Consider the following 20983-nt stretch of genomic DNA (forward strand, 5'->3'; position numbering starts at 1 on the left):
GGGAGCCTGTTGCTGCTAAAAGAATCCAAACCAAAGTTGTTTCTTTGAGCACATTATTTGCATTGTCCTAAGGGGAACATGTAGGAAAGAGAAAAAGATGTGATTGAATTACATAAAATGTTTAAGAATTGGTCCTGACTGAATACCATAGGGGCTAAGAGATAGAATTTCTTTCTTGCTTTAGTATTTTGGCAGAAATAATTTGGCATTTGTCACTGGCAAGATAAAAAGAAGCTCTGATTTCTGTTCTCAAGAGAGCCTACTTAGCTCCAGCCATTTTCTTAGACTACTCCTGGGCTTGTACTTTGTATCAGGTTTTGAGGAAACAGACGCAGTAATTTGCATTTAATTTAGTGAGTTCATTGTAATCTCATCCCTGGGCTATTAAATAGTTCAAAAATAAATATTGCATCACTTGTTGAATATGTAGCATGCATCACATTTGAGCTACATTTTATAACAAAGGTAATTATTGAGCCAGTACATAATAACATACTGAAAGTATTTCAGAATAGCTCTGATTAATAGTAAGTAGTAAATATATACAGCTGGACTCAACAGGCAAAAGAAAAGTAAAAACTTGGACTTTTCCATTGCAAAGTGTAGGCTTAGGGAGTTCCATTCTGATTTCCATAGTGTATGTGTTCATTTGTATTCCAACCAGCAATGCATACAGGTTTCTTCCTCCCCCTCCTCCATCCTTGCTAGCATTTGTTCTTGCTTGTATTCCTGATGTTTGCCATTTTGACTGAGGAATGAGGTGTAATCTCATGTACTTTTTGGCTTACAGTTCCTTCATGGTTAGAGATGTTAAAGATTTCTTCATGTTTTGATTGGTCATCTGTACTTCTTTTGAGACCTGTTCAATTAATTTGCCCACTCATTAATTATATTATTGTATGTTCTTCAAAAAAGTAAAAGTAGAACTATGTGATCTTTTTTTTAACCACTTCTCAACATTTGGCAGAAGGAATGTAAGTCAGCATGCAGTAGAAATGTCTACACACTTATGTTTATGTAGCACTAGTCACAAGATCTAATCAATACAATGTAGGAGCCTGTCAACCACTACATGGACAAAGGAAGTGTGGTACCTGTATACAATGCTTTAAAAAAGAATGAAATTATGTCATTTTCAGGGACATGGTGGAACTGGAGATCATCCGTTAAGATAAATAAGCCAGACTAGGAAAGAAAAATGTTTTCTTCCACATGAGAAGTCTAGACATTAAAAACAATAACATGAGTGAAAAGGACAGAGTGGTCATGCTGGTGATGACGGTGGGGAGCCAGCAACCAGTGGGAGGGGAAAAGCAGTGCATTATATGTGTATATGGAAATATCACAAGGAAACCCATTTGCACAACAAATGTACACTATTCTTTCCTAAAAGTGCAGCCTCAAGAAGAAAAACACACGTGTACGTGTATATGTTTGTGTATGTGAATGAACACATGTCCTAATGACTGCATTTAAAAAAAAATCCATTGACCAAAATTCAGCCTGAATACCCAGCCAGGCTAAGGTTTCACAGGAATCTGGGATAGGCTCCTGGCCCTTCTTTGAGCTTTGGTACAAAGGCTGAGTTAACTGGAGAGGCTTGGATTTCTAGAACATTCTTGCCCTGGGAAGAAAGGCTGTGTGAACTCATGGGACTTTCCATTCTGACCACCAGCCTTGGCAGCCATGAGGCATGCATTGGTGAGCAAAACCCGGGACTTATCAAGGGCTTATTGTGAAAGAAAGTGCTCCACAGTGATCACTGTTTCAAGGGTGACCTATGTCTTGGGGTCCACAGGAGGGATCAAAGTGTAGATAGGCCTCTTCCCCCAAAGCATCCTGCATCCTGTGTGGGATGTGATTGCCTTGTCTTCCATAACCCTGAGAGAAGTGTCCAACCTGGAGGTGTGGATGGGGAGAGGGAAGGAAGGAAAAGGAACTGGGGCTTGAACTTACAACTTACATACTCATACTTGGCTTTTTCTACCTCAGGCTCGTGCTGCATCATTTAAACCATAGCTCCACTTCTTATTTTTGCTGGCTAACTGGAGATAAGAATCCCATGGCTCTTCTCTTCCTATCTTAGCTGGCTTTGAACCTCGACAATCAACCACATCTCAGCCTCCCAAGCAGCTAGGATGACAGGCCTGAGTCACCTGGGGGCTCGGCTAGGAGCAAAACATGTTTCCTTGACTCCTTTAAGGAAAGAGACCCCATTTCTAGGGCCACCTCACCATTCGATTCCAAGCTGGTCCCCGTTATCCCCCAGGAAGCCATGGGCTCTGTCCCCATCTCCAGGCAACCAGTTCTGGGGATCCTCCATGGGGGTTTTGGTTAAGTGGATGCACTGAGGGAGCTGGGGCTCTGGGAGGGAGGCGGACCCGGGGCGCAGCGTGGTGGGTGCGCCCAGCCTGGAAGGGCGGGGGTGGGACGGGGCGCGCGCGGAGGCGGAGAAGGAAGAGAGGGGTGGGCGGGCGAGCGAGCGAGCGAGTGAGTGAGCGAGACACAGGGAAGGGAGCGCGCCCGCCGCCGCCCTCCTCGGGAGAGAGAGGTTGGAGCGAGGCCGTGCGGAGCGCCGCATTTCAATGAGGACCGGCCAAGGCTCAGCCCAGCCTTAGCGGACGCCGCCCTCCCGGACTCCCGCGATCGGGCCCCCACCCCACAGCTGCCGTCTCCCCGCCTGCGACCCCGCAGCACCCCAACCCCGGCCGCGCCCAACCCCGGGCGAGGACAGCTTCGGGAAGCGGCTCCGATCGTGGCCACAAAGACCCCCCAGCCCAGCGGCGATTCTCGGAGGACCGGTGCGTGGTTGGCCCTTCGCCGGGGGACCGGAACTGCGGGGAGGGCCACTCCGGGGGACAAGGGCGGACCCCTAGCCTGCCAGCCACCGTTCCTCGAAAGGCAGCTGCCCTGCCCTGGCCAGCCGGGTCCAGCCCCCCCGGGGGGGGGGGCTTGTGCACGGGCGGGCCCGGGGCGGCTGGCACCTGCCTCTTTTGTCTGATGACACCGGGCTTTTTCAATGGGGCAGGGGGTGTCGGGCGATCTATTCCCCCGCCCCACTTCCCAGGCTAATGGTTGTTGGTGGAGATGGAGGACCAAGGGCGAGGAGCTTGTCATTGTCACGCCTGGCTCTGGGAGAGGAACAAGTCCCCTGGGAAGGAGTGGCCGGCCTGGCTTCTTATTGTGTGTGATTCCCTGTGCGCCCCCCTGGGAGCGTGATGTGTGCTTGGTGGTGATGGTGTGTGCTTGGGGATGGGGGGGGGGGGGGTGGTTTCCATGCATGGTGGCGGCGGCTGCAGGGTGGGTGATGCAAGTACATTTGCAGGGTCTCAAGTTCCTCTGGGGACAGTGAGGCCGACTGTACCTGCAGTGCTAGAAGCACTGCATTTTCCTTCTAGGGGTAGAGCACGCACTGCTCTCCTCATCCCCCCTCCTTGCCTTTGCACACCCCCTCCTCCACAAAAGAGGCTGCTTTGGAAAAGCGGGTTCGCTGGGGGGAATCGCCCCTGGATTTGGCAAGGCAATGCATGCCCAAGAGAAAGCCATGAAAAGGTTTCATTCAAATCGGCTGCCTCTGCAGCACGTGTGTGTGTGTGTGTGTGTGTGTGTGTGTGTGTGTGTCCAGGGTCAGGTGCACACGCGCTTAGCTGCCACACTGCAGGGTGAATAAGGTGTCCCGAGGGTTCCTAAATATATCGCCTTTCAGTGGGAGAGGAAAGTAGGGCAGCATTTTTAAGTATGAGATGGCACATGGATGCTGGTCAGAAGGGATTGCAAGACTGGAAAATTGTAGCACAAACGCATATGTCTGCGATGGAGACGCCTGTGGTGGTATCCGCTGCTCTCAGAGGGATTTGTGTGCCCTTTATACCGTGCTTCCTCTCCCCAATACCGAAATCTGCCCGGGACTACCCAGTCCCACTCTTGTCTCAATTTGGTAACACTGATGCCAGATTTCTCTCTGTGTGAAACAAGAACCCACGGGCTCATGTGCAGAGAGCATGATGAACACAGTCTTCAAAATGGTGAGAAATCCCACAAAGAACAGTTGAGAATGTTGGTTTCCTGGCATGGCAGTAATTATCGGAAAATCTCTGATAAGAGCCAGTCCCTGCCTTCTTCCCCACTCAGTGTCTGTGGTTTCTGTGGCCAAAGTGCTGTGCCTACCCTCCCCCCCCCCAATGTGTCCCAAGCTTTGAGTTGCATATGGTCTGTGAATGTGGAGGCTGTGTTGTCCTCATGGGCTTCCCATGTAGGAAGTGGGGACCTATAGAAGCCTAGAGAACCTCCCATAGCTCTTGGTTCACTTGAACCAGTGGAGGTAAAAGCACCTGTTTTAATAATGACCAGGACACCAGGATGTGCAGGGTGGCTGGTGACATTCATTGAGTGGTGGCAGCAGCCTGTGCAATCATTTCGAGGAGTGTGGTTTTGCTTTGTCAGCAACATCATTATCTACTTCAGTGGAGGGAAGTAAAAAATGTGGTCCCTGCCCTGAGTGAACACATAATCGTTAGAAAAAAAATCAACAACAGTTGAATATAATTCAATAAACTCTTCCTTATTTGTGTGTGCGAGGGTGCAGGTCTTGGGGCTTGAACTCAGGACCTGGATACTATCCGTGAACTTTTGTCCTCAGGATGAGCTCTTCACCACTTTAGTGACTGTTCTACTTCCAGCTTTCTGGTGGTTAATTGGAGATAAGAGTCTCGTGGACTTTCTTGCCCAGATCAGCTTCAAATCACAATTCTTTGATCTCAGCCTCCTGAGTAGCTAGGATTACAGATATGAACAACCAGGACTCAGATGCTATTTTAAATTTTTTTCATTTCAGGTGCTATTTTCAATTTGTTTCATTTTGAGGTGGAATTCCTGCTTCTAAAAGTCTTTCCTTAATTCTAGAGAATTCAAATGCTTGACAAATTTTGGGCCTTTATTAATAATGAATGGCTACAGTCCCCTTAAACCTAGATTTTCACCCCCTCAGGTAACACAACTTCTCCATTCTTTGCTGGGTTGCTGAATGTTTCCTTCTAGTTGGTATTATTAGATCTGGAGGAAAGCCAAAGGTGTAGACCTGTCTTTTTTTTTTTTGCTCAAGGCCAGTGCTCTACCATATGAGCCACAGATCCACCACTGCCTTTTTGCTAGTTAATTGGAGATAAGAATTTTGTGGATTTTCCTGCCTGTGCTGGCTTTGACTAATGAGCAAAAGAAAGAAAAAGACAAAAGAAAATCAGCTGGGCACCAGTGGCTAGCTACTCAGGAGACAGATCTGAGAATCACAGAAGCTACCTTGAGCAGCAAAGTTTGTGAGACTCTTATCTCCAATTAAGGACCAGAAAAGCCAGAAGTGGAGCTGTGGTTTAAGTGGAGAATGCTAGCTTGAGTACAAAAGCTCAGGCTCTGAGTTCAATCCCCAGGACTAACATGAATGAATAAATGAATGAAAAGAAAACCAAACACTTCAAAAGCCAACTTGACCTTTATTGCTTACAAAGTTTGGAGGAGGTTAGTGAGTTGGCCTGAGCGCTTGAAAAACCTTCCACTTCGAGCTGAAGTCCCAGTACTGGCACAAAAAAGAAAGTGTAATGTGAACTGTGGAGATGCAGATTTTATTGATAAAAATAAAACACTTGCTGTACACTAGACACTATCCTAAATGTGCATTCATTTACTTTGTACTTAATGTTAAATATAAAATTTAAACATATAGCATATACTTAATATGTAAATACTAAATAGTTTCTCTTCATTTTTTTTTTTTGCCAGTCCTGGGCCTTGGACTTAGGGCCTGAGCACTGTCCCAGGCTTCTTTTTTGCTCAAGGCTAGCACTCTGCCACTTGAGCCACAGTGCTACTTCTGGCTTTTGCTATATATGTGGTGCTTGGGAATTGAACCCAGGGCTTCATGTATACGAGGTGAGCACTTTACCACTAGGCCATATCCCCAGCCCTCATTCCAATTTTCTGACTGAGGAAAATGAGGCTTAATGATGTCAGTCAAGTAGAGATTTCTCAAGGTTATACAGATAGTATGGTGTCAAGTTTTGGTCTGAATTTGAAGCCTTGAAACCCTTCACCACAGCAATAGAGACTACTAGAAAGAGCTTAGGCATTCGAAGAGAAAGTAATGCTGACAAAAGTAGTTCTTTCTTTTTGCCAGCATTGGGGAGGTTTGAACTCAGGGCCCTGTGCTTTGGGCGCTGACATTCTTCCACTTGACCCATAAGTTCCAGCTCCACTTTTGCTAAAGGTGGGGTCTTTTAGACTTTCTTGTCCAAGGTAGCAAGAACCTTGATCCTCTAGATCTCTGCTTCTTGAGTAGCTAGGGTTACAAGTGTAAGTCAGAGACACCTGGAGTAGAAGTTCTCTTTTTCCTGGCTGTTTTTTTTTTTTTTTTTTTTTTTTTTGCCAGTCCTGGGGCTTGAACTCAGGGTCTGAACACTGTCCATGGCTTCTTTTTTGCTCAAGGTTAGCACTCTACCATTTGAGCCACAGCGCCACCTCTGGCCTTTCTATTTATGTGGTGCTGAGGAATCGAATCCAGGACTTCATGCATACAAGGCAAGCACTTTACCACTAGGCCATATTCCCAGCCCTCCTTCTTTTTTTTGAAAGCAACGTATCTGAAGCATTCAATGTATACAGATGAGTTAAAGTGAATTCACTGAAAAAAATATTGAGCACATGCTTCTTTTAGCAAGTCCTCTTTAATTGGTAGAATCGATGACTTATTTAAATGGTTTTCCTTCTGACCAGGAGAAGGTAGTACACCTTGAAAACTCTTACAGTCCATCAAGTGCTGCCTGCTCTCATTTTAACCCTAGCTTTTCACCTGTATTCCTTTCTCCCCCCATTCTTTTTTTTGTGTGTGTCATTACTAGGGCCTGCGTGCTATCTCCTAGCTATTACTGCTCAAAACTGGCACTCTACTACTTGAGCTACAGCTCTGCTTCCTGCTTTTGCCAATTAATTGGAGATAAGAGTCTCAGACTTTCATACTCAGGCTGGTTGTGAACCATGATCCTCAGATCTCAGCCTCCTTCATGGTTAGGATGGCAGTCATGAGCCACTGGCATCTGGAGCCCTCCACTTTCCTCCGGTTGTAAAAATTATATGATAATTTTTTTCTACATTATACCAGGGCTGAGCTTTGGAGTCAAGCAAATCTCAGAGGGGCTCCCTGGTTCAATCATTTGTCCACTGTGATTCCTGGGGGCACCTAGAAAGGGGAATTTCTGTGCCTCCGTTTCTCCGGAAATAGCAACAGCAGTAGTTTGAAAGGTTGTGACTGTGCATAGGTGGCAGGCAGCAGTCAATACACAGGAGCTGTTTCTGATCAAACTGTGGTTAAATAATACTCTATTTCCCTTGGGATCAGCCTCTTCGCTGTCCTCCCCCTCTCTTTTTCTTCTCTTCTCCTACTCGACAACTCTTGTGGAGCCCTGAGAGCTGCGTCTCCTCACCCAGCAGTGCACACTGAACCTTTCCAACCAGGAAATCTGCCAGTAACCTGGAGCCGTGTGTCTGTCTGTGTCTTTCTGGGGCTTGCAGGTTCCACTCGCAGTCCATCATGTCCTTCGGCAGAGACATGGAGCTGGAGCACTTCGATGAGCGGGACAAGGCGCAGAGGTACAGCCGGGGGTCTCGGGTGAACGGTCTGCCCAGCCCCACGCACAGCGCCCATTGCAGCTTCTACCGCACCCGCACGCTGCAGACGCTCAGCTCCGAGAAGAAAGCCAAGAAGGTGCGCTTCTACCGGAATGGAGACCGTTACTTCAAAGGGATTGTGTACGCCATCTCCCCTGACCGCTTCCGATCCTTTGAGGCCCTGCTGGCTGATTTGACCCGAACTCTGTCGGATAACGTGAATCTGCCCCAGGGAGTGAGAACAATCTACACCATCGATGGGCTCAAGAAGATTTCCAGTCTGGACCAACTGGTAGAAGGTGAGTCTAGGAGATAGCTCCCAGAAGATCTGGTGGGATCCAGGTCCTATCCCCGCTGGGCTAGTCTTCTTAGAGGATCTTTTTATCTAGTGCTTACTGTTTGATAAGTTTGAGTATATTAAACTATAAGGGTAAAGAGAGAGAGAAGAGGATATAAATGGTAGTAAGTCAGAGAACCCATAATAATAGACTGAAGGCGTGAGTGTCCTAACCCCACAACATTATCTCTTTTCTTTTTTTACACTCATATCACATTAATTCCAAAGTTCATTTTTTACATCTTTGATTGTCATAGTTCATGGTCATTTTGAGATGCAAATTAAGCTTTTGCTATCATGATGTCCAAATGTACTTGAAATAAGAATGATTAATGGGTAATGAAATTTTAAGTTGATCCTTCGATAGTTGTCAAACCCATTAATTTTATCACTAGAGATTGAGGACCTGAAAATGCAAAGGACATGTGGATAGTTACACCGTGTGGTGAGTTAGTCAGGTTTCTTGACTATGCTTCTTCCGATTAATTAATTTTTGTGATCGTTAAATAGATGTTCAAAGGGGTTTCAGTTCAACATTTTGGTTTATGAGTACAATCACCACTTCCTCATCCTCATCCATTCTTCCTCTTTATTTTAAAGAGTTATTGTTTTCCTGTGGTATTTGCAGAGATGAAAGGGTTTATGGGCTCAGATTACTTTTATATCCAAATTATGGGACACTAATCTGTTTTAGACCACATGAAAATAGAATGTTTTGGATCCACAGGTGAACCATGGTATCTTGTGAAAATATAATATCTGGATTACACTTGCCTTGGGATCAACTCCATTATTGTTCCATGTTTTATTACTGTCTTTACATTGTTGTGTAATGGAGTTTTAATTGAATCTGTCTGTTTATGTGCACAGTGCTTCTCGTGTGTGTGTGTGTGTGTGTGTGTGTGTGTGTGTGTGCATGGTAGACAGACTTTTAATTTATTTAGTTTCAGAGCTAATTTTTAATTTTTCTGTTCTCACTTTTGGAATAACTTCTCTTTTGTAGCATCTGGCCCTATTATACTTTGATTCAGACTTTAGAATTTCTTTCTTTTAATTTTTAAATTATTCTTAAGTAGTTGTCTAAAGGGGTTTTAGTTCAACATGTCAGTTTTTTAGTATAATGCATCTTGATCAGTGTCACCTCTATCATCATTCCTACCCCCCTGACCTCATATCTATCTCATTCCCACCCATCTCATCAAGTTTCCTAGTTCCATTTATACACTTTGAGTATTATGATTATAATTACCCATCCTTCCTCTTTCTACTCATCTACCTCCCATTCTCTTAGCCCCTATGTTAGTCAGACATGTTTACCTTCCTTGTAATCATTTTGTTAACAGCTGTTAAATGTTGAAAGCTATTAATAACATGGAAACCCATTCATATGTGTGCTGTACTTTAGTCAGTTAGATCAACTCCATTTGAAGGAAGCATAAAGCCTCTCATTTACTTCTTAAAATCAACATCAAATTCCAATGATATATAAAGAAATAACTGTCATTAAGAGTAGATAAGATAGAATAGGACTTGGAGCTATTCTCTTTGCACAGCAGAGCTTTCTGAGTTGAAATCTCAAGGCTCTGATGAAGTAGACAGAACAAAGGGACACGGATAAATTAAGCCAGACTTTGTGTTGTAAGAGCTCACTATCACTCTGTGCTCTTTACCCCGGCAATATTTTCCCAGACTCAGTTGACTAACTAGGTCCTGGAGGGATGCCATCCAGTATCTAGGGAATATCTCTTTCAGCTTCTTTTGATCTAGGATGATCAACCCTGTACTGACAGAGTCCTCTTATCCTCCTCTGTAACCAGAAGTTTGCGTGTGATCAGGATTCTGTCTGTGATCTGAGGGATTCTTATTCTTTTCTTCCCTTCATCCTTTGGCAGGAATTATAGGCCCAGAATAGTTTGACCAGACTTGAGCAGGTGTGGAGGAGCCTGGGCTTGGTTTGTTTATTTTAGGAGAATTCATATCTCTCAGTCAACTGTCACCATGCCAAGATGCCCATAGACTTGGCTTTTTTCCCTTCTCTTCAGGGGTGAAAATTTCTAGTAAATTAAAGGGGAAGAGTGATTCTGAGATTTTTTTCTGAGTTTTCTTTGTTTCTTTTGTGCCCAACCCTTCGCATGACTTTAGGAAATACAAGGACAAATAAAACATTTGGTGGTATATTCCAGAGATCAGATGCCAAGTCAGGTGCATGACTAGTCAGCAAGCCACAAGTACTTTTTGGGCTGATGGAAATGTAAGGAAAAATATTCCAGGATCTCAAAGCACACCCTAAGACAGCTGGGAGACTGACTCCTCATTCTATTCTAGAATCACTTGTGCGGCATCTGTGAAGGCAGAGAGGTATTTCAGTTTCCTACCCAGAGCTGACCTTTACCGAGAGTAGCCAGAGAGATTCCACAATTCTCATCTAATAAAGAGGGATGATGGGAAGAGGACAAGGATTCATTCCCTTCACATTTAGGGACCAGCAAAATCATGGCAGTGTTTGCCACTATCTTTCCCTATTCTTAATATTTCTTCAGGTTTTTATTAGCATGTATGAATTATACAAAAGAGTTTCATTGTCATATTTTCAGGCATGCATGAATTTGGGTCAAATTTAACCTCTGTGTTACTCTATTTATCCTCTAATGCCTCTTAAAACAATTACTAATAGGTTTCACTGTAATATTTTCAATTTTGATTTATTCACCTCCCCCTTCACTCTTCCTTTTGGCCTTCCCCCTCTTACATATGCTCTCCCCAAATAGTCCCTGATTTACACTAGTGTCATTCATGTTTAAAAAAAAAAATCTCAATTCCTGATGGACATAGTAACTCATTCCTGTTATCCTACTCATGAGGCAGAGATCTGGGGATTGCAGTTTTAAGCCAGCTTGGGCAGGAATATCTGTGAGATTCTGATCTCCAACTAACCCTCAAAAAAGCCAGAAATAGAGCTGTGGCTCAAGTGGTAGAACCTTATCCTTGAACAAAAAAAGCTCAAGAACAGTGCCTAGGCCCCGAATTCAAGCCCAGGCACTGGTCCAAGGGAAAAAAATGTTTAGATTCCTCATATGAAAGAGACTACATGACACTGAGGTTTTTCAGTCTCCCTTATTTAGCTATGATGGTTTCTAGTTCTATCCATTCTCCTAAAAATGACATAAATTCATGAGTAATACATGAGTAATGAGTAATTCATGTGTGCGCATATATGTGCACATGCGCACTTGTATATTACATCCCACATTCTCGTCATCCATTCATCAGTTGATGGGTACTTCAGTTGATTCCATAGTTTGGCTACTGTAAATAGTGCTGTGATGAGCATGGGTGTGCTGACTTATATTTTTCTGGATATATGCCTAGGAATGACAGCAGGATCAAATGATAGTTTATATCTTTGATGCATTTCAAATTAATTTTGTACAAGGTGAGAGGTAGGGATCTAGCTTCAGTCTTTTACATGTGGTAGATACCCAGTTTTCACAATACCATTTGTTATAAAAGTTGTCTTTTCTTCAACATGTGTTTATGATGCTCTTGTTGACAATTAGATTAGCTGTAGCTGTTTGCACCTATTTCTGGATCTCCTGTTCTATTCTATTAGACTTTGTGTGCATCGCTGTCTTGTCTGAAGACAGTAAGGTTGGCTCAGAGTTACTGAGCATGTGTCAAGCCTTAGAGTACCTTAGTCAGAGGTGATTATGTGTAGATCTCACAGTGCTCCCAAGGGGCAGTTACTATTGTCATCCTGTGCTTAGAGCAAATGCAGTGTAGTCCAGGGATCTGTTGGATCACACAGCAGGAAAAGGTGGAAATAGGACTTTAACACTAGAAGATGTGTGTCAGATCTGATGCTCACAGCTGCCGCTCATCCCATGTGTTTTATTTAGTTCCTATAAAAGCTATGCCTGGGTTCATGTTAGTACAGTGAGTTATTTTTGATATAGTGGATTAGCAGATATTTTAGTGGAAAGTTAACTACAAATGAATGTTGTCTCCATTGCTATTAATGTATTCATTACTTTTGGAAAACAGTTTTTATCTTTGGCTTAATTCTGGGAATGAAAAGTGTTTCCAGAAACACCTTTATCTTTTCATGTGTCCTTCCAATTCTTTTTTTTTTTCCTATGTTCCATTTTAAAGAAAATGCAGGCTGAATTTTTTGATATTTTAAAACTACTTTCCTGGAAAAATACTTTCTTTTTCTAGTTTAGTGAATGATAACATTAAGATAGTGCATGAATTTACATATTGTGACTGTTTTTTTTATTTCCAATTTAAACATTTTTTTTTACTCTTAATTCATAACACAGACAATTACCACACAGCTGCACTGGGTATTTTAAATAGCTGGAAATTCATTTAGATTTTCTTCTTTGTCTAGTACATTTCTGCTTAGTCTGTTAAAACACAAACCACTGCTTCCTCTTCCTCATTAAGCTCCTAACTCTCACTTTACATACTAATTTTATGTAAACCTCAATGCCTGTTATTAGCTTTTCATTTTCCCTCCTGACACCCTGATGAGCTTTGATTTTAAATTAAATTCTTTTAGTGGCTACAGTGGCAAATATTTTAAGTTTGTTCTTTCTCACTTGGTCTCAGCCTGAAACTTCTGAGTTACAATGACATATGTGAGTTTATTTATAACCAATTTATGGTCACTGTGTTATTATTATCCACTGATTATTATACAGAAGAGTAGTTGATGGAGTTGGCTGTGAGCCCTAGTTATATAATGGTGGAATGCAAGTGTGTATGCCTATTTATGTGTGTGTATACATATGTACATATATATGTATGCATGGTATATGTCTCTATATAGGTCTATGCAAATATGCATGTATGTATGTATGTAGGTATGTATATACACATGCATAAATATACCTAAGTATATCAAAGATGGCCTTCTCAAGTGTTTATTTTGGGAGTGGCATTTTTGTTTTTGTTATTTTTCTTTTGTGCTGACACTGGGACCTTGAGCTCAAGACTTGGTCATGATCACTCAGCTTTTTTGTTCAAGAATGGTAATCTACCATAGCTCACTTACAGCTTTGTGGTGGTTAATTGAAGATAAAAATCTTACTGACTTTCCTGCCTTGGCTGGCTTTGAACCACAATCCTCAGATTTCACTCTCCTGAATAGCGAGGATTACAGGAATTAGCCCTGCATGAAGTGGATTTAATATGATTTTTTAAAATTCATACTTTTTAACAAGGAAAGTTGACATGCAGACCTATTTCTACAATGATTCACCTGGAGTATGAGACTAATTGCTCTTGATTTTGTACCATTTCTATTTCATGCTAGGCTTATATAGGTTGTGGAGGGAGTATACAACTGAACTCTTAGGAGAAAGATGGTATCTACATCCTGAACGTGGATTGAGTATTGGTTGGTTGATTGGGTGATTTTGTTTCTTCTTCTTCTAACTTTTTTTTGTGAAAGTAAGCGTGAGAGGGCTGCGCTTTCCTTATTAGAATCTAAACTACATAGATATACTACCTTCTGTATACAAATGAGGAGTTTGCTCAACAGATCTGCACTATCAGAGGCCATGAAATATTTCTTCCTCATTGTTTTTCTCTCATTCTTTGGTTCTCATTAGCCTCCTGTGGGCATCACATAACTCCAGAGCTGTGGGGTCAGGTCTCTGACCCAGTTCCTATCACAAGTCACCTCTCAAGAATAAACACATGCTTCACCCGACGAGGAAAGAATCTCTTTCCTACCATGGCTGTGGGTTACCAAACTCTCTAGATGATTGATGTTCCTCTTCTCCTGATGGGCCTCCCTCCGCTTTTGCCTTTTTTGTTTTTGTGTCAATAGTGGGTCTTGAATTCTTGGCCTCAAGCTTTTTCTTGGACTTTACTTGCTCTATGATTTGAACCACAACTCCATTTCCCAGCTTTTTACTGGCTAATTGGAGATAAAGAGGCTTGCAATCCTCAGATCTCAGATCTCAGGTTAGAGATATGAGCTACCCCCACCTTTCTTACTTTCTTTCTCTGATTGGCTTCCTTCTAGTCTCTCCTCAAAGTACTGATTGTGTGTATGCACGTGCATGCATGCATGTGTGCGCACGTGCACCAGTATTAGGGCTTGAACTTAGGGCCTGGGCACTATCTTTCAGCTTTTTTGTTCAAGGCTGGTGCCCTACCACTTGAGCTACAGCTTGCCTTCCAGTTGTTTGCTGGTTAATTGGAAATAAGAGTCTCCGTGACTTTCTGCCTTGGCTGGTTCTTTAGGTCTCAGTCTCTTGAGTAGCTCAGAGTAAAACATGAATCACCAGTGCCTGACTGTAATGAATTGCTAACAAATGGTTTTATATACCAATAAAGCATCTTATTCCCAAAATTCTCCAAAGGCAACCAGTTTACTGCATTTTAAAAAAAAGGTGTCCTCTCAGTGATATAGTGTGTGATAAACATATGTAGATAATATACTCAGAAGGTAATTTACTATACTTGCAGTTCTGCACCTTGCTTTGTGTATTTAGTTCTATATCATGGAGATTTCTTCCTGTCAACACATCAAGAACTGTGTCTACTGTGTCTTTTTAAACATTTTTATTGACATCTCATACTCCTTCATTCAATTGTACCATACTTTATTTAACCAGACTTCTATTGGCGGTTGACTTTTAGAATGTGTCTAATCCTTTATTATTACAAATAATTTTACAGTGACTATCCTTAGATACAAGGTTTCTGCTCATGTATGTGAATATTTTTAGGATAACTTATGAAAGTGATATAGTAAGCGAGGTACCTGTGTTTTAACTTTTTTAAGTATTAAATAATTGCTGTCTATAAAGTGTTTCAGTTTGCACTCTGATCACTCTCTGTATGAAACTGGCATTTTCTCAATAAGGTGATGTCTTAGCAGATTTGTTCCCATTCAAACTAAGAAAAGACAATCAGGGATCTTGTTATTGTTTTACCTTTCTTTATACTAAAGGGCATTTATGTATTTTTTTCTATATGTTCTTACCCCATACTTAAAAAAAATCACTTTCTACCATCCCTGCTTTTTGTGCTGGTTATTTATTTTTTTGTCAGTTGAGGGGCTTTAACTCAGGGCCTGGGTTCTGTCCCTGATCTCCTTTGCTCAAGGCTAGCACTCTACCACTTTGAGCCAGAGTAGAAATTCTGGTTTTTGAGTGGTTCTTTGGAGATAAGAATCTCATGGGGACTTTTCTGCCCAGACTGGCTCCAAACCATGATCCTTAGATTTCAACCTCCTGGGTGGTTAGAGTTATAGGCATGAGCCATTGGCGCTCAGCTTTTGCTGGTTATTTTGGAGAGAGAGTCTAGTATACTACTCTGCCTAGGCTAGCCTCTAATGTCTATCTCAGCCTCCTGAGTAGATAGGAGTACAAGCATGAGTCCTTGGTGTCCAGCTCCATTACATTTTTTCATAAAGTTATATTGGTATAATATGTGAAGTAGATATCCAGTTCAACTTTGGTTCTCCCCACGCTATTCGCTTCAGTTCTTTAATGTAATTTGAAATTAATTTGGATCTACAGAGTTGTCAGACAGGTATTCCTATATAATCTTCAGCAGTTTAATAATGAAGTTTCGTCTACAGCCATGATGCAATGCTGTCACATCCCTGCTGTCTCCTCTGAGCGGTGACAGTTCTGTCTTCTTGGTCTGAGGCGATGTCGACAGTTTTGAAGTATACTAGCTGATTACTTTGTGGAATGTCCCTGTAGTTGGGTTTGCCAGATGATTGGCTTGGTGGTGTGCATTTTTGGCTGGGTGTTGTGTTCTCTGTGGCGCATCCTGTCAGGGGTACCACATGCTTTATTACTGTCTACCCAGACAAGATGGTTAAGGTGTGCACCAGGATCTTCTTTCTAAAGCTACTCTTTTCTCCTTTGGAATTAGTTAACATTCTAGGGAAAAACTTTGAGTCTTTGTAAATATTTCATACCACCTTAAGCTTTTGCTTCTAGATTCTGGCATTTATTGGTGGATAGTGCTTAGAGTTATTATTGCTGTGGTGTGTTTTGTGATTTTTCTATTTCTTTCCCATATCACAATTTCACACAAGTGTCATGTATTTTCTGACTTTTGAGTTACTTTTTGTGATCTCAATGGCTCTCATTATTTGTATTTGAAGACCCATTATTCTCAAATTAGACCTGTCTTCTGCACTGTGGCCACCAGGATGTATTCAACTGGGAAAACCTTTGTCCTTTCAAACTCAACATGAAGAAAGTGAACTCATTCTTTGCCATTATTTAGATTTGTTCTTCCTTCCTTGTTCTAAACAGTATCATGTCTTGCTAGGATTCTAATGTCTGTGGTTGCCTTCTCCCCCAATTCCTGTGTTGGAACCTAACTATCAATAGGCTGAGGTTCAGAGAAGGGACACTGGATAATTAGGTCATGGTCTTGGAGTCATAAATATGATCGATTACTTTATCACGAAGACTTGGGAGAACTAATAACCCATTCCATCCTGAGGGGAAAGGTGCTATTTTGAAGGAAGTTGTCCTCATTAGATGATGCATCTCCCAGAACATTCATCTTCTACTTCTCAGACTCCAGAGCTGTAAGAAATAGATACATGGTGTTTATAAGCCACCCAGTGTATGGTATTCTCATATGGTTGCCTGAATATAACATCACTTTTAATTTCTCTTGTTGCCTTTTGTTTGTTTTGTATTACTGGGGACTAATTTCATGGCTTCATGCTTGCTAGACACACACTCTACCATCTGAGCCACACCTACAGTTCTTTTGCTTTCAGTTTACTTTTCCAGATAGGATCTTGGCCTTTTGCCTGGGTTGGCTATGGACCTTGATCCTCCTGTGTTTTGCTCCCTGAGTAGGTGATATGACAGGTATGAACTACATGAGTCTGGATTTAAAAAAATATATATATAAGGTTTTTGCTAACTTTTGTCTACTCTGGCTTCAAACTGGGTTCTTCCCATCTTCACTATCCAAATAGCTAAAATTATAGACATACACTACCATGCCTGGTGCTTCTCTCCTAAATCTTCCAAATTCAGGTTGTCACTAAATGCTGGGAATTCTGTTTCTTCATTTTGTTCTTTCTTCTCCATCAGCATTATAATAGTCTTCAAGCCATTACTACTTCTGAGCAAAAATATTACCCATTTTGGACTGAAAGAGCAATATCATTTCTACAGTACAAAAATGTGAACAATGCAGAAAATGTTAAAAATAGACTGTTTCATCTTTTTTTTTTGCTTCTTAACACTTGTCATCTATTTCTTGTAATGTTCTAGTAGAGTCTTAAACTAAGAATAGAATTAAGTTTTTCTTTACCTTATATTATCATTGTATTCATCCATGCTTTCTATTCCTTACAGAGCTCATGGGGTTTATAGCAGCTTCTTTAAAAAATGCCATATTCCATATAGTAGCCTTTACTCCAGACATCTTATTTATATAGTTCTGGCCATAGTCAGATCACTTTTGTTACTCTTTGGCTTAATAATAACTGTCCACTCTGCATGTAGAATGTAACCTATGATCTTTATGTGCCTCTCCCAACATCATATTCCTAGCCTCTCCTTCTGGCTGCCCGTGTCTCCTGTCCCCCATTGATGCACTCAGCCCTGCAACTCAGCTGCTGTCTTTCCTTTTCATTACTTTTCTTTCTCAGGCTTCCCTTCTCTCCCATATCAGTGTAAGGAGGATTCCCTCCTCAGAGTATGTGTAGCATCATGGTTAAGAGCACAGCTTTTGGAACCAAACCATCTGTGTTTAAGTCTTGCCTCCATATTTCCTAGTGCTAAGATGTAGAGCAGGTTATCTACCTCATTGTTCCTCAGTCAGCATGCTACATGACAAGATACATGCTGATACTTGGCTTGCAGAGTTGTGGTAAGGATTGCAGGTCAGATCACAGGGTTAGAACATGATCCATATACTACATGCCTGACATTGGACGGTCATTAATGATCCTTTCTGCCAATAGCTTTTATATGCTAAGACCTCTCAGACTGCATATACACAAGTGACCTACAGTCTAAACAATTTTTGCCTTGATCTTATTGACTTTTGAACCTGAAGCCCTTTCATGATTAGAAATGTCTACATTTGCTGCCACTATTTGCTGACCACTATGACTTTGTTAATTATATATTACACTCTTATCAGTTTGCCTATGGAGCCATTTTATGAAAACATTAACATCTTGCAGATGGTCAGCAATGCAAACTATTATGTTATTTTGTTTGAAATTCCTTCTCATTTTTTTTTTTTTTTTTGCCCAGGGAATTCTTACCCTCACTTCCAAGGCTATTGTGAATGACATTTCTTCTTCTTTAACAGCCCATAAGGAAGAAGGACTAATTTTTTTCCTTTTCAGATTAGGATTACTATAGCATTTATTTAGCAATTGACACTTGCTATCTTGTGGGATCTTGTCACATACACAGTTGGCTTTCTAAGCCTTTTGAAGACAGGCTCATGGCTTAGGTTTCTTTCACTGCATAGAGTGGCCAATAAAGGTCTTGAATCTATTGCCTATTATTTAGAACTTAGGAGATGTGTTGGTTATTTGGGTTTGTGTGTGTGTGTGTGTGTGTGTGTGTGTGTGTGTGTGTGTGTGTGCTGATCCTATGGTTTGAACTCAGGGGCTGGGTGTTGTCCCTGAGGATTTTTTGTTCAAGGCTAGTGCTCTATTACTTTAGCTACAGCTCCACTTCTGACTTTTTATTGGTTAAGTTATTTGATGTTCTTTCATTTCTTTAGGAGAAAAATTTTACTAGTAGGAGATTATGAGTTGGAAATATAAATATTTGCATGGTTCAAATACAGCTAGCCAAATTTTTTCAAAATGAATTCTTATCAATTCAGGGTCTCTCTTTTTGTATTCTATTTATTCTTTTTTAAAAATTGGATTATGCTAGTTATGGGGGGGATGATTTCAGTGGTACATCTCTACATAAAAAAATGTTTGTATCTTTAATTCCTGGGCTAGGGCTTCAACTCAGGGCCTGAGAACTCTCCTTTAGCCTTTTCTCTCTCAAGGCTAGTGCTCCACCACTTGAGCCACAGCTCAACTTCTGCCTTTTTGCTCAATAATTAGAGATAAGTTTCAGTGGATTTGCTGTCCAGACTGGCTTTGAAGTTGAGTAGCTAGCATGAAACATAGCTACCTGGCTCTATTTATTCTTTAGATTGCTTTTATCCTTTGTCTGAGATTTTAGGACTTCAAAATTTGCAAATTATGATCAGCTTTGTACATTATATCAACTAATCGTGTTAGTTGCTTTTCCCTATTTAATTTTAGATCATCTACTTTTCAAACATACCAGTTTTTAATTGCATCTCTCAATTGTTTCTTCTTCCTCCCTCCTTCCCTCCCTCCCTCCCTCCCTCCCTCCCTCCCTCCCTCCCTCCCTCCCTCCCTCCCTCCCTCCCTCCCTCCCTCCTTTCTTTCCTTCTTTTCTCGTTTTCTTTTTGCCAGTCCTGAGGCTTGCACTCAGGGCCTGTTCACTGTCCCTTGAGCCTCTTTGTGCTCAAGGCTAGCACTCTACCACCTAAGGCAGAAGGCCACTTATGTCTTTTTCTGAGTAATTTATTGGAGATAAGAGTCTCACAGACTTTCCTGCTGCAGCTGGTTTAGAACCACAATCCTCAGATCTCAGCCTCCTGAACAACCAGTGCCCAGCTTTCAGTTTTGTTCTTTATGTTGTTTTCTGTTCTGGAGTTGAGAAGTTGACATTTTCTCACAAGTCTGACAGAAACATTCAATTTATTTTCTGTAAGTTTATTTATCTTTACCATTATGTTATGGAAGATTTCCATGGAAGAACAGCCGAGGCCTGCCGTTGGGCATTCTTTTTTCTTCTCTTTAAAGGCACCATGAAAACCTTCTCCTTAAAACTGGTGCCTTCCAGGTAGATTATGAAATGTCACTGTGCAGATTTAAGTTGGTCATAAAGTGTAATGTCCAGAAGGTACTCTATGATATTCTATTTTATAAATAATCTTTCATGCAATTAAACTCACTCAGTTATGTTTAGAAGATTCAGTATACATACATTCAGAATGTTTAATAAATTTAGCATGGACTTACAGTAGTAAAGATTGTCAGGCTTTTCAATAAACAAGTTTATATTCTTTTGTTTATGCATTTTATTGTTATTGTAAAGGGTACAGAGGGATTCCAGTTATAAAAGTCAGGTACATTTCTTTTTGAACAATGTCACTCTTTCCCTTTTCCTCCCAGCCCCACCAACATAGTACCTAGCAACACTGCTGCATTAGTCCCACCATTTCTATGCCTTCCCTTCCCCTCCCAAAGACAGATAAATGAACAAACAAGATAAAAGGAAAATAAAACAAAAACAACAGAAAAAAACCCACCTCTTTTTTCCATTTCTGAGAGTTCATTTCGATAAATGTTATTTTATATGACCAGATGTCACTAGAGAACAAATATAATTTGGTGAAATAAACACTTGAAACACTTGCATATCTAAAGAGATTTAGAGAACACATAAAGCTGACAGATAATTAGACCCCAAAGTGACTTGAGATCCGTGGGATTTAGAAAGTATTCCCAGAAAAAAAAGAAAGTATTCCCAGAAAACATATTGTAAAAAAAAATATTATTAGTACCTTTTATATGGAAAACAATAGTTTTTTTTTCAAGTTTGAATATTTATAGGCAATAACTTCATTATAAAACCAACTTAAAATATTTCCCAATAAAGTATGATTTTATACAAATAAAAAATTATATTCTGTAAAAATGAAACACATTACAGATATCTTTCAGTTTTGAATGTGCCACATTTTTGCCTTTTATTTATTTATTTTTTCATTTTATAGTATGGGCAGTGTGAGCTTAGAGTATGGCACTCACTTGCCTTTCCTGCTCACAGCTGGTGCTCTCCTGCTTAAGCCATGCTTCCAAGTCAGCTATTTTGCTAGCTAATTGGAAATGGAGTCTCATAGACTTCTTTGCCTGGGCTGACTGTGAACCAT

The 20983-nt window shown here is 41.2% G+C and overlaps 1 protein-coding gene across 2 annotated transcripts in view; it reads left to right on the top strand.

The window, feature by feature from the left end:
• The first annotated feature begins 2657 nt into the window (after window positions 1-2657).
• The window catches only part of Dclk1 (doublecortin like kinase 1), a 327731-nt gene continuing 309405 nt past the window's right edge, over window positions 2658-20983 (top strand). For both annotated transcript variants that reach the window (XM_048341504.1, XM_048341503.1), the window contains exons 1-2: window positions 2658-2801; window positions 7558-7952. In XM_048341504.1, the coding sequence (XP_048197461.1) occupies window positions 7577-7952 (376 nt within the window). In that variant the 5' untranslated portion in view covers window positions 2658-2801; window positions 7558-7576. The remainder of the gene's footprint in view (window positions 2802-7557; window positions 7953-20983) is intronic.

Source organism: Perognathus longimembris, chromosome 3 (genome assembly GCF_023159225.1).
Source record: "Perognathus longimembris pacificus isolate PPM17 chromosome 3, ASM2315922v1, whole genome shotgun sequence".
NCBI classification, from domain to species: domain Eukaryota; kingdom Metazoa; phylum Chordata; class Mammalia; order Rodentia; family Heteromyidae; genus Perognathus; species Perognathus longimembris.